The sequence below is a fragment of the Acomys minous genome (genome assembly GCF_964271855.1).
Source record: "Acomys minous genome assembly, chromosome: 18".
Classification (NCBI taxonomy): domain Eukaryota; kingdom Metazoa; phylum Chordata; class Mammalia; order Rodentia; family Muridae; genus Acomys; species Acomys minous.
Window position 1 is genome coordinate 41,275,186 of NC_140501.1, and position 14,042 is coordinate 41,289,227.

A 14,042-nucleotide genomic window follows, 5' to 3' on the forward strand; every position below is an offset into this window, starting at 1 on the left:
ACCCTTTTGGCAGCTCACAACTGTCTGTTACTCCAGTTCCACAGGCTCCAACACCCTCTCACAGACAAAACACACATGCAGGCATAGCACCAATGCACAAAAAGTTGGAAATTGTGAAAAATAGAAAACATTGAAAGAAATTTAAATTATTTCTTAAATAGACTTTGTGGCATATTTACAGGATTTAGCTCCTTGTTTTAAATATGAGCAAATATTTTAAATTAAGTATTTTTTTTCACAACTTTAAAGTTTACCAAGCAATTGAGCAGCAAGTACATAGAAGTCTAACTCTGTCCCTGTGTGTTTCTTGTCATTTGCCCTCAGCGTATGTAAGCTCGTATTGTTGGGATTCTGCACTAGCTGTACAGCTCTTCTAGTTGCTAATTTAATAATGCATTGTTAATACCAGACATGGGGGCGTCCACTTTTAGTTTCAGCTCCTTCAGTTCAAGCCAGACTGGTCTATATGAGTTACAGCCTGGCCAGGACTATACAGTGAGACAGTCTCAAACACACACACACACACACACACTCATACATGCACACATTCACACACTCATACATACACACATTCTCACTCACACATACATATATCCCACACACTCATACATACACACGTTCTCACTCACATACATACATCCCACATACTTACACACATACACATCCCACATACACTCACACATATACACATTCTATCACATACACATCACACACACACACACACTTACACACACACACATCCCATATACACTCACACATACACATACTCTATCACACACACATCACATACACACACTTATACACACTCACACACACACATCACATACACATACATACTCACACACACATCCCACATACACTCACACACTCTATAATACACATACACTTAATATACACACCCCAAATACACTCACACTCACACATCCCACATACACCCACACCCACACACATACACACTCTTCCCCCCACATAATACTCGTGCGCGCGCACACACATACACACACTCCTAGATAGCATTACTTTTCCTGTTGTTTCCCAGTGTTACACAGCTTCTTTCTCCCTTTTGCACTCTTAGCCCTGGCAGCCATTGACCTTTCTAGCCACCTCCATAGTTTGGTCTTCCCCATTAAGTGTTTTTAGTTAAGCTCAGCCTTTAACAAATAAGGCTTACAGTATTCATGCTGTCTAGTAAAAGAGTAAAGTAAAACTGTGATGGAACATTAGTGGAACAGATAAAGATGGGCATAAGCTCTGTTTATTAACATCAGTGATGTAATCGTCATTGGTCACATTACTCTGTCTTTGATGTGCTACAATGAAACCCTTGAAAAATCTCTTTCACCAATTTAGTAAGTTTTTAGAGCATAACAAAGGGCTCCGAGTTTCAGACTCCACCCAGCTCTCATAGATCGCTGTCTGTACGTGTGTGTGTGTGTGTGTGCATGTGTGTAGTTATGCTAGTCTCTGAGCTCCAACTTAACCGCTTCCTGCAACCCTGGCTCTAAATAGGCCTTTGAAAGCACTCTGAAGTCCTGGGAGGACAAGCAGAAGTGTGACTCCGGTAAGCCAGTTGTTCGAACCAACCTGTACATCCACCCTGCCGCTGACCTGGCTACAGAAGAGCTGTCGCAGATGCGCCTCTGCTCCCAGGCCGCAGAGGAGCTCATCACCAGGTACACTGCGCTGCTGGAGTCGTGGCTGGGTGGGCTCTGCTCTTGGCCAGCTGTGTCTTCTTCTTAGAGGCCGTTTGTGCTGCTTAGGGATGTGTTAGCTTGTTCCACAAGCTCCCTCCTGTGGGCCTCAGCCATTCTCGCCCCCTTTTTACAGCTCTTCCCAGCATGCTCTCTGCAGTCTACACCTTAAACACCCTGGACACCTACAGTGAACTTGCCCTGCCACGTGGTGCACTTTTCACTAGCATTTCTGCGCTACCCACTTAGGTGCTGCCTTAGAACTACTCACTGGAGGCAGGGGAGACGTTAAAAGAAGTCTGAGCGCGAACCGTGTCCCCACGGAAGGTCACAGGACAGAACAAACAGTTGCAGAATCGCTTCGGGCAATGCAGACCACACATAAGTTCTTTTTCTAGGCAGGAAGGAAGGAGATACTTGAAAAATGAGTTTGAATTTACATATAAAATTTGGCCAACTAGTGGTGGCATGCATGCACCTCTAATCCCAGCACTTGGGAGACAGAAGCCAGCCTGGTCTACAGTGTGAGTTCAAGGACAGCCACGGGCACACAGAGAATTGCTGTCTCGAAAAACAAACAAACAAGATATAAATATCACTACAGCAGGGGGAGCTGGAGAGATGACTCAGAGGTTAAGAACACTGATTGTTCTTCCAAAGGTCCTGAGTTCAATTCCCAGCAACCACATAGTGGCTCACAGCCATCAGTACTGAGATCTGGTGCCCTCTTCTGGAGTGTAGGCAGACATGTAGGTGAAACACTGTATACATAATAAACAAAATCTTAAAAAAAAACAAAACACTATAATAGAACTAAGTGTCATTATGGAAGAGAGGCTGTGACAAGATCTTTGACTCTCCTTCCTAGAGCATGTTTGGAAGACCTAACTCTTAGCTACCAAGTGGGAACGGATTCTTAGCCTGCCACATTGGTTCTGTACATATATTCAGTCTCCGTGAGCCTCCATGCCTTCATCTACAGGCTTGAGAAACTTAATCATCATAAGCCGTGAGCATGAAACTTTATGATACGTATAAAACAGCGCGTAGATGGTAAAGGCGCTAAATCGTCCCCTGGTGCTTTGCATTTGAGGTTCCAAGGAGTGAATGTGTTTGTGGCCTTTGTCGCTTTCAGCGCTGCTGTCTCCAGGCAGGGGAGACTCTTCACAAGGCTAGTCTTCAGTGATGCGCCACACTGGGTATCTTGTCTCGCTTCTACTTTTAGGATTTGCGATGCAGCCACGATCCACTGTCTGCTGGAGCAGGAACTGGCTCACGCAGTGAATGCGTGCTCACATGCCCTCAACAAAGCCAACCCGCGCTTCCCGGAGGTAGGGTTTAATGGTAAATTCTCCTTCCACGGATTCTTTTGGGATTTCAGCTACTGAAAAGTACTGTACAGACACTCCCTGTGAGAGGCAGTAGTGCCTTTCTGTTCCTGTGATTAAAACACGGTAACCAAAAGCACCCTGAGGAGGGAGGAGTTTATTTGGCTTGCGTGTCTCCATCACAGTCCGTCATAAAGTTGGCTTAGTAACTCAGCCAGGACCCATGGAGGAACACTGCTCTACCTTACTTTTCACGCTCACCTTGCTCACCTTCAGTTTTCTTATACCTCCCAGGACCACCTCCCCACAGGTGGCACTAGCCACAGTGGGCGGGGCTCCCTACGTCAATCATCTATCAAGAAATGCTCCACTGACTTGCCTACAAACCAGTGTGATGGAGGCATTTTTTCAGTCGAGGTTTGCTCTTCCCAGAGACCCTAGCTTGCGACAAGTTGACAATCTAACCACCATAACTTCTTCATGAGTTTCTACAAGAAACTTATAGACACACACACACACACACACACATACCATATCGCATACACATGCATATGCCACATATATATGTATGTCTCACACACACATATACATTTTCTGGATGTCTTTCTAGTTCACTTGGAATCCTTTGCTGCCTTTCAAGTCATTCTACTGTTTTATTTCATTTCACGTATTCATTCGTTCACTTTGGGGCTAGAAGGCAGCTATATGTGGCGGTCAGAGCACAGCTTGCATGAATGAGTCCTCTCTTTCCACCATGTGTCTTCTGGGAATGAAACTGAACTGCCAGGCTGCGTGACAAAACTCCTTTGCCAGCTGGGTCTCCTCACAGACCAATGTCTTCCTTTCCCCTCGCCCTCTCCCCTTTCCCCTGGGTCTTAAAGAAAGGACAAACCTAGAAATTACGATATGAGCTTGGTTAGAGATGGTCAGTCATTTCTTGGTTGGGCTCTGATGCTGTTGTTTCACTTTTTGCTGAATTGCAAGTTGATGCTTCTGTGGCTTCTAATGGAGGTGTGGATAGTGGGGTGGTTACAGTGTAACTAACCCTTGGGATGTGAACTGCTCACACCTTTATCTTATTCTTTCAACAGTCAACCCAAATGAATGTTCAACTAGATGTTATTGCTCATGATTAAAGTTCACTAGTCAGGGTATTTGGAGCTACTGTGTTGTCCCTTGACACAATCTGGAGGAGTGTGACACTAAGCCCTCTGCCCAGTAGAAAGATCTGTGCATGACCTTTGACTCTTCCACAGCTTGACTATTACAGTTGCCTGCTATTGGCCAGTAATGTTAAAAAGTCACTTAAACATGTTTTTTGCTTCCCTTATTTATATTTTATGTGTATGTATTTATTTTATCTTAGTATATGAGTGTTTACTTGTATGTATGTTTACTGTGCACCATATGCATGTCATACCCTTGGAGGCCAGATGAGGGCATCAGATCCCTGGGACTGGAGTTAGAGATGGCCGGCCATGTGGGTGCTGAGAATTGAACCCGGATCCTCCAGAAGAGCAGCCAATGCCCTCACTGCTGCGCCACCTCGCCAGCCCCTTGACACATATTTTATATATGGCGAATGGTGGACGACGTTCAGGAATCGTGAGAAGGCACTTTTCCTGGATGATGGAACAAGGCAGAGATGAGTTGGGTCAGTTAGAACTTTAAGCAGACACGGCCAGTATCTAAGCTCATCGCGAGAGCCACAGGAAGCAGCTGACATGGTTACAATAGTAAAGTCCATTTTTCCATTCATTTCACTAAGTTGTCAGTCAATAGTACACTTTACATTTGTGTACACTTTCCTCAACTGAGAGCGGCACTATTTTTGTGTGTTTATTTTATTTTTAACTCTGGATGTGTGTGCATGTGTTTGTGTGTCTGTGTTGGGGTGTATGCAGGTACCCCAGGAGGTCAGAAGTGGGCCTTGGGTTCCATGAGGCTGGAGGTAGAGGAGCTGAAAGTCATCTGACATAGTCTAGGAACCGAACTCAGGTCCTGTGAGAACAGCTAGTGCTCTGAACTGATGAGCCATCTCCCCACTCTACTTTTTGATTGTTTAATGTGTGTATGTATGTGTGTGTGTGTGTTATGTTGTCATGGCCTAGTTAGCTTTTTCTTAATTTTGCCTGATATTTCTTGTCTATACAGTTCACCTTTAAGATTTTTCAAATTGTCTCTTAAAAATATGCATAATTGGACCTCTACTGTTCAAACCCATGATAAGCAAAGATCTCCTGTATAATCAGATAATGTCCTCCTATGGAAAGTTTCTTTGATTAAACTTTTATGGATATATATATATAAGCCAATATGTATATATTGGTTCTAACATATATATAAACTTATAGGTAGGAGATATGATACTTAGTATATATACATTTTAGTTTATTCTTTTGAATCTGTGTTTTATTAATTAACAGAAATAACCATCCTAACAAACCTGTGTACAAAAAAATTGAATTTGTTACAGAATTTTGGTATCTTTTTAAGAATCACTCATAGTGAGAATAAAATTATAGAATGAATTGGTGATGGGATTGTAATCTAATATGAAAACACATCTTTGTTATTCTTTTCTAGAGTCTTACGAGGGACACTGCCACTGAGATTGCCATCAACGTCAAGGCACTGTATAATGAGACGGAGTCTCTGCTGGTTGGCAGGGTTCCTTTGGTAAGAGAAAGAGACGTCTCTGCCTGTGATCCACAGTGACCAAAAGCAAATTAGAGAAGAAAGGGACTGTCTCATCTCATAACTCCTGCTCATCTTCCATCACCAAGGGAAATCAGCGTAGGGTCCCAGGGGCCAGTAAGTGAAGCAGAGGCCGCAGAGGAACCAGGCCTGCTGTCTCGCTTCCATGTTCACGTTCAGCAGCCCAGAGCCCACTGCCTGGGGATGGTACTACCCACTGTGGCCTGGACCCTTCTCCGTTAGTTAGCAGTTAAGAGGATAACGTACAGACATGCCGCAGTCAACCTGATGAAGGAAACTCCTCATTTGAGGTTCCTTTTTGTGTGTTCCGTGTGACTGCATCTGTGTCAAGTTGACACCTGAGGCTAACTATGACAATAGCGCAGATAGCGAGATAATAATCCAAGCCTTGCTCTGTTAGTGAGTGAGGTTTTTTTGTTTTTTGTTTTTTGTTTTTTTACTTTTGGAATTTTTATTTAATAATTTTTCTGACAATATTTAAATACAAATACATGAATGAGCATAATTATAACCATAAATAAGAAAGACTACTAAAGACACCCCTCTACACATACCCCCCCCACACACAAACTATCCATAGATGCTTGTGTTTATTCCCCTGAGGGGTTGGGAATATTCTAGATTATCTATTTATCTGTTTTTAGGAATATTTCATTATTTTAATGGTACCTTCAACTTAGGTTTGTTGATGTTTTCTTTTGTTAGTTACTTTTCTTGTGGGGGAAGGAAAACACCAGTACTTTTTTTTTTCAGATCAAAGTTATACTGACATTCCAAAGGTCGTAGAGACTTAAGATACAAAAAGAATGCACTGCTCCTATAAAGTCCTGGCAATGTTGTTGTAACCAAAGCAACTGGCTGAAGTGGTCGAGTAGTTGATTTAACTGCAAAAAAAAATCATATGCTCTTTTGACTTTTAAAAAGATAGTGCTGTAGTTCATGATAAAGGGGCTTTGCTTAGTGAGCGAGTTTTGAGCAGAGCTCTGACCTCCGTTCTTGGACCTTCCTTTTGGCCAGACTTTTGCCTTCAGGAAACCAGTGCTAAACATTAGAGCTGTGATCCAGGCCATCATGTCCTTGTGCCCACCCCCTCTCTCTGATCAACTCTGAAAGGTTTGGACTGCATAGTGTAGCAGACATTCCTTAGCTGCTCGTGTGCATACAAGTTCAGGAGAGACCACAGCTCCATTCCCCCAGTGACCACTGGAAATACGATTGGCATGGTATCCCAGGTTTGCTCTGTAAACAGTGTATGTCAAGAGCTGTCTCTGTTTTAACTCAGTTTGATCCTGGAAATGAAGTGTAAGAAAGTGTAAGAATCTGTCTAAAGCCCACAGGCCTGGAGCATAAACATAGCCCTTTCTGTAAAAACACCTGAATGGGGCTTTTGGATCTTCTAATGTTGACTCTTGTCTCTAGCTAGAGTTAGGCATATGGAAGGATAGCATGAGCTATCTTTCTCTTCCTTGTATCCCTTTGAATGATCTCAAAGCGTTTCTTGTCGAGGCAGTTTCATCTGTTTGGGCAATTATAACCTAAACAAAATTATAGAAGTCATTAACATCATAGTGCTTGACATAGCAAGTTGGGGGAACTGGAGCTTGGACCTCCTGCTGGGGTGTGACTGTGGTCCAGCAAGATGCTGTCACAGGAATCCTCTTCCTGCTTAAGAAACCCAGATGCTTCCTTGGGGCCAGGGTTCTTCACCATCTCCTGGAAAACGGAAACACAGCAGGGTGTGGCCTCCACTCCTGCTGTGTAGAACTAGGCAGAAGCAGCACTGGTTACTTGTTGATAAGATCAACAAGGCCCCTTCTTAGTTACCGTTGATACTGTCTTTGTTAACCAGAATCTTCTATTGCTTATCCAAAATAAGCCTACTAGAAATCCTGTGTGCTCTGATTAAACTTCCAGTTTTTCAATTGAGATGTGCAATTTTGTGTCACTTGAAAGACTTTTAAGGTCATTTATGATAAGAAATAGAAGCATAACTTTACCCTTTATACCAAAAGTACCTTCTTTGGTCTAATGTATTATATTTAGTGATTATATTATATTAAAACATAACACACACACCCCTTTATTTCTAAATTCTCTGTGACTCTCAAGTATGGATGTTTGGTTTGAAATAAGTCCCAGGAAATTTGCCCAAACTTAACAATAAGGTTAATAAAGTTTATTGTATTTGAGAGCAACCAACACTTATTTTTCATTTTGCTTCCAGAACAAATGTAAAATACCATCTAGTCAGTCCTGTAAGACATAAATTCTTATATTGAAAGGAAAGTGGTAAATGTCATACAATAGGGTAAAAATCCCTTATTTTTACTGACTCCTAGGAGATACTTTCAGTATCACAGGGAATCTACAACAAAAAGACACTTACAATAGACAATGATCATACGGAACTTTCCTCTAAAATTCTGTGAACACTGGTGCAAGCACTGTGGAGTTTTAAGATAGTTTAGGAAGGTATTGGTTAGCTGGAAGAGTGCCCGGATGTGATCTCGTCAGGTTGTGCTGTTTCTAACAGAGGAAGCTAAGGTGCCTGAAGCCAGTTACCCTTCCTGACTGCATAGTAAGTAACCATGCCAGGGCTAGAATCTCACCAACTGCCTTCCATTTCGTGCATCATAATAACTATATCAAATAAGTTACCGTGAAGAACGAATTCTCTTTAAAGTATCCACTTCTGGTTCCAGATTACTAGCCCTTTGACTTTTAGCTTTATCCTGATTTTCATAATTGCTCTTCATCACAAATTTTTCTGAGATTTATTTTTCCCTTAAACTTGTCCTTTTGATTTTTCAGGTGTGTGTGTGTGTGTGTGTGTGTGTGTGTGTGTGTGTGTGTGTTATGCTTTTTATATGACAGGTATTTGGTTGGTTTTTTTTTTTTTTAACGTATTTGTTCATGAAACAAAGTCTATAAGTTAGGAGAATTTTGACCCAAATATGACGGCTCATAGATGTGCCTGGAAGCAGTGAAGGGGCATTTAGAATAGGGAACAGAAGGGTATGACGTCCAGGATACACTAAAAAGAGTACTTTTGGAGTGGAAATTATCCAGTTGCACCAGTTATGTATGTGAACTTCGGGATTAGGAGTTAGGGCTGAAGCAACAAGCTTATCGGAAGGATGGTCACAGTGGCCTTGCTGTTCTGTGGAGTTGGTTGCTGAGTGTCGCCTTGTTTCTCTTTCTCGCCCTGCCTGTGACTAGCAGTTGGAATCTCCCCACGAAGAGCGGGTGTCCAGTGCCTTACACACTGTAGAGGCGGAGCTGCAGAAGTTAACCGAGATCCCCTGGCTTTACTATGTCCTCCGCCCAAACGACGACGAGGTACGTAAGGTTCAGCCTCCGGATGCGTGTCACAGTAAGACTTTAGAGTCTGCACTTACCTTTGAAAAAGAGACATTTCAGGGAAATGAGTTTGAATACTTCTTTGAAATGTTTCGTTGTTGGGGGAGAACGGGCCTTTTTGTGTAGGGTGGCACGTGTCCAGCGTCCCCGAGCCCTTCTGTGCTGGCGTCTTTTCATGTCAACTAGACACAAGCTAGAACAGTTCTGCCCAGAGGCAACTGAGAAAATGCACCCAGCAGACTGTGCTTCAGGGAAGCCCTTACGGCATTACCCTAATTAGTGCTTCATGGGGAAAAGCTCTGCCCGGCCTTGTGGTCTGAGCCCTGTAGGCATGAGGAGCAGGCAGTAAGCAGCGCCCCTCCATGGCCTCTGCATCAGCTCCTGCCTCCGGATTCCAGCCCTGTGTGAGTTTCTACCCTGAGTTCCCTCAGTCCTGGACTCTGATATGGAAGTGTAAGCTGAAGTAGAAACACTTTCCTCAGTCATGGGGGTCTCATCACAGCGAGAGAAGCCGTTATTAGGACACCATTCTTCTTTTACACCTGCTGGCAGAGTGGGCGTTTCATCCCACAACCTCCTAAAGCAGTGCCCGCCCTCGCTTGGTTTTGGCAGGAGCCTCCGATGGACTGCACCAAAAGAGAAAACAAAAGCACCGTCTTCCGTATCGTGCCAAAGTTTAAAAAAGAAAAGGCTCCGAAACAGAAGACAGGTTCACAGTCTGGTAGGTGGTCACACGCTGGGGGAACAAAATACCGTACTGAAAAGGTGTTGGTGAGGGGCCGAGAATGTTCTAGGACAAGGTAGCAGTGAGCATTTCCCAGCATTGTAAATATACTATCACTGAACTGTATGCTTTGAAATGGTTAAAATGGTGCACTGAGCCATGCAAGTCACATCGTCCCCAGTGTGCCCAGTTAGGGTGAGAATCTGTGGTTGTAAGTGTAAGGGAAAGGTGAGGCGGTCGCATAGTTGTTTCTGTCTGTCCAGTTGAGTCATTGTGTCCGTTCAGCTGCTTCACATACCAGTGTGTAACTCCATTTTCTTCTCAGAGTTAAAAATCCAGATCGCTTTGATAAGGAGAACGTAGACGTTTTCTTTTACTCAGCTTGCTAACTATTTTCTCACCGAAGTTACAAATCCCCCTTTTCCTGTTTTAAGGACACCATCCCACCCTCTGATAAGGCCAGTGTGCGTGCTACTTAGATCCTCAGCAAAGATGAAGCCTTCCGTACCCTGCTACTTTTCCTAGCTCCCTTCCCGTAGAGTTTAACTGTGTGCTCTCTGTGCTAGGTCCTCGGGAGTTCTGTGTCTAGCTCTGCCTTTCATAATGAGATGACTTCATAAAAGCTTAGAAGAATTGTATACATTTTAAATGATAAATTGTATAAGTTTAAATTATATTTTATAAATTCTTCTAAGCCCTGTGGTCTTTATAAACAGTGATGTGAATCCTTTTGTCTACAAGGATAGTTACTGAGGCATGTCCAAAAACCAAACACTGGGGGAAAAGTAGGTTCTTAATTGCGCTAACTTGCGTTGAATAAAAGATTGAAAGAACAATTATCCATACTGAAAAGTAGCCTAATCCAACCAGTCTCGGATAGCAGTCTGAACAGTTTCTTAATGACATTCAAGTGATCTATGGCCGTTTATTGGAATTATCAGTAACAGAGTCAATAGAGGCAACACTTGCAAGCCAGCAAGATCTTTAGCGATATGTATGTAAAGCCAAGTAGCCCAGATCAGAGTCTAACTTAAATTAGCATTTGTAGCTCTTTTCTAACTAAACATTTCACGTGTGGTCTTAAGGAAACCTGTCGGAGCTCATTACGATTTTTGCATCCTTGAGCTTAATGGTGCAGAATTAATGCCCTAATGCACATTGTGTGATTAAGATGAGAGGAAGCTGGACCGTGGCTGAAGGCGAGGGTGCGGGTGGCACCCATCTTTAAAAGGCAGATCCTTGGCAGTCTGTGCCCTGCGTGGGGAGGGGAGGTAGCTCTGCTGAAGCACCGCCTTCCGCCTTCCCTTTGCTAGTGCCCACTGCTGTCTGTGTTGCATCTTCTCGGCTGACCTTTGCTTTGTAATGCATCGTGCATGTAGAGATTAAGGGGGTTTTGCTCTTAACTTTGGTAGTTCAGAGTTGGGGCACAGAGGAAGTCGCTGCTTGGCTGGATCTGCTCAATTTGGGAGAGTACAAAGAACTCTTCATTCGCCATGACATCAGAGGGGCTGAACTTTTGCATCTGGAAAGACGAGATCTTAAGGTATTTTTTTCTTTTCTTTTGCGCTTTTGGGGGAAAAAAATCTTGCAATACAGAATCTTTTCTGTTGTGAGTCCTCTGTCGCATGCTTTCAGCTTGGCTTGTGTTATGCAAATGTGTAGTCACTCATTTCGCTCGTGGTCTGACTTCCTCCAGTGCTTTTCCTGTGAGAATGAGCGGCAGTGCTTCCCTGTCAGGACCACTCTCTGACTCTCCCAGCTAAAGCACAGCATGCCCCTCATAACTTCGCTCCCTATCCATCGGTGGGGCTGCCACTGTCCTAACGTTTCCGAGTGGAGTGTGCTACGTTTCTACCGTCTCATTGTGTGCAGCTGCATGGATGGCGGTGACTGTTGTTGGAAAAGACTGAAAATGAATGGGATTTAAGGACAACTAAAAATTGATGTGCAAGACTAATAAGAAAGCCTTTCTATTTATATGAAGCTATATATGAGACAGCAGTGATAATTTAGAGGCCTCTGACGTTGTTGTGTTTCTAAACTGAACTTTCGATATTACATGCATAACTAGACAGTAAATCAAAACTTTTTTCCCCCATAGCACTTTGTTGCTGTTTTATTAGTCTCAAAAAGAAATACATTAATTTCTTAGGAAATGGAGCTGCTTTCTCTGCCATGTATGCCAGAACAGGCAACCCCCTCATTGGTGATGCACAGCAGTTCCCTTTGACTCTTTGTGTGCAGGCTCAGCAGTAGAAGAGCCAAAGCAGGAGCTAGGGGCTAGAGGGACGGCTCAGTCAGCGCCCCTGCTACCCAGGCATAGGAGCCTGAGGCCAGCGCCCGGCACCCGTGAACGCAGCAGCTACAAGGCATGGTGGCATGGGACTCGGACCTCAGGACTGGGGCTGGGTAGAGACCGCAGCGTTCTCAAGAGCTCTCTTGCCAGCCAGTCTAGCCAATGGTCTCTAAACTCAGTGAGAGACCCTGTCTCAAAGAATAAGGTCGTGGGTGGTAGAGGAAGACACACGTGGACCTCTGGCTTCCACAGGCACGCACACGCAGAAAACCATGAGTAATAGGACTTTATTATATTTTCTCACCACATGCTGCCATTTTACACCTGCAGTAAATAAATAACATTGCTGAAAGGATCCCTTTCCCATAGAGCATGTTCTAGAATGTGTAGTTAGGACCTCTCAGCACATCTTTAATGCTTGGGCTTTTATCTGCATAATTTAGCAGAGATCCTGACCCAAGTAATGGGTAGTGTAAAGTTCATGTCTTTATTAAGGATTTGTGTAGTCCTCTAGCAGATCAAAAGGAGAATACTGTTTTTAATCTAAACATTGTTAGCTGTGATAACCATAAAATAATAGATTAATTGTTCTGTGAGTCCTAACTGATGCAGATCAAAATACCCAGGGTTAGAGCTCGTACAGTAGAGACTGACCTCAGAACTTGAAATAAATGCATGCACATGCGCACACACGTGACACATGCACAGAACTGTGGGGCCTTTTTATAGCTAGTGTTTGTGTAGCTCCTTGTAAATTGGCAGATGCAATATGTATTGAGCCGTCAGTTTCTGGTTAATGGATTGTGCTGGGTTCACTCAGTGTCATCTTCCTTCTAGAGGCTTACATCATACATGTGCTGAACTTGTGTGTATTAAAGTACTCATAGACACATGTTCATGTCATGTGACTACATATACAGATATATACTCAACACACAGATATATACATACACATACACATATATTGAATGTAGCAAATATTTGCCAAATGTTAAAGCCCATTCAACACGCAGACGCCAAGTCAGTGATCGTCGCCTGTGTGGAGAGAGAGAGAGAGAGAGAGAGAGAGAGAGAGAGAGAGAGAGAGAGAGAGAGAGAGAGAAATTAAGAGAAGAGAAGATGGCTGAGAAGTAATTTACTAAACTTTCTCACTCATTTTCATGGTTTGCTTTTGTTTTCTTTGTGTTTTTTTTAATGCCAATTATCCTCTCCCTCTTGACACTTTCCTTTATAAATTTGTGTTGACCGCTAGTCAGTTGGTGGCGCACACCTGTAATCCCAGCACTCGGGAGGCAGGGGCAGGTGGATCTCTGTGAGTTCGAGGCCAGCCTGGTTTACATAGTGAGTCCAGGACAGCCAAGGCTACACAGAGAGACCCTGTCTTGAAAAACAAAACAAAACAAACTTTGTGTTGTCATTTAACTCTTTTGTTTGTAGTTAGAGTATGTGTGATGGGAAGAGGTCACTTTCACAGAACCTTCTAGAGCACAAACCATGAGCCTGGAGCACCGCTGCCCTCACCTCTGTATCTGAGCTGTGGGAGCAGTGGACCTGTAGACTAGTTCCTAAATGCTGGGGAAGGCTCACCTGCAGTGGCGCCCTCTCCCACCCGCCCATTGCTTCCACACCTGTATGTGAACATGTCAGTGATTCAGTCTTCTCTAACTTTGACCTCATTCTGAACTTTTGGATTCTGTCACCAACTGGCTGCTGATACTTGGGTTGACCATGTCCTTATCCCTTTGGGTGCTGGAAAGCAGAGCAACCCAGAGTCAAGATTTACTGCTATCCACTTCCTCGAACATCTCACCATTCTAGCCAGACTCTTACCCGTAGCTTCTGCTCCACCATTGCGCTCAGGCTCTTCGCAGGACCTTCCCTCACACTGCGTGCCACGTCCCAGCTTCTCATGGAAGATCAGGAGC

At 43.7% G+C, this 14,042-nt stretch overlaps 1 protein-coding gene across 1 annotated transcript in view; it reads left to right on the plus strand.

The window, feature by feature from the left end:
• DGKH (diacylglycerol kinase eta) overlaps positions 1-14,042 on the plus strand; it is a 167,159-nt gene that overhangs the window by 146,975 nt on the left and 6,142 nt on the right. The window contains 6 exon segments of the mRNA XM_084767935.1: positions 1,510-1,673; positions 2,917-3,022; positions 5,606-5,698; positions 8,957-9,076; positions 9,710-9,818; positions 11,234-11,364. Of these exon segments, the coding sequence (XP_084624061.1) occupies positions 1,510-1,673; positions 2,917-3,022; positions 5,606-5,698; positions 8,957-9,076; positions 9,710-9,818; positions 11,234-11,364 (723 nt within the window).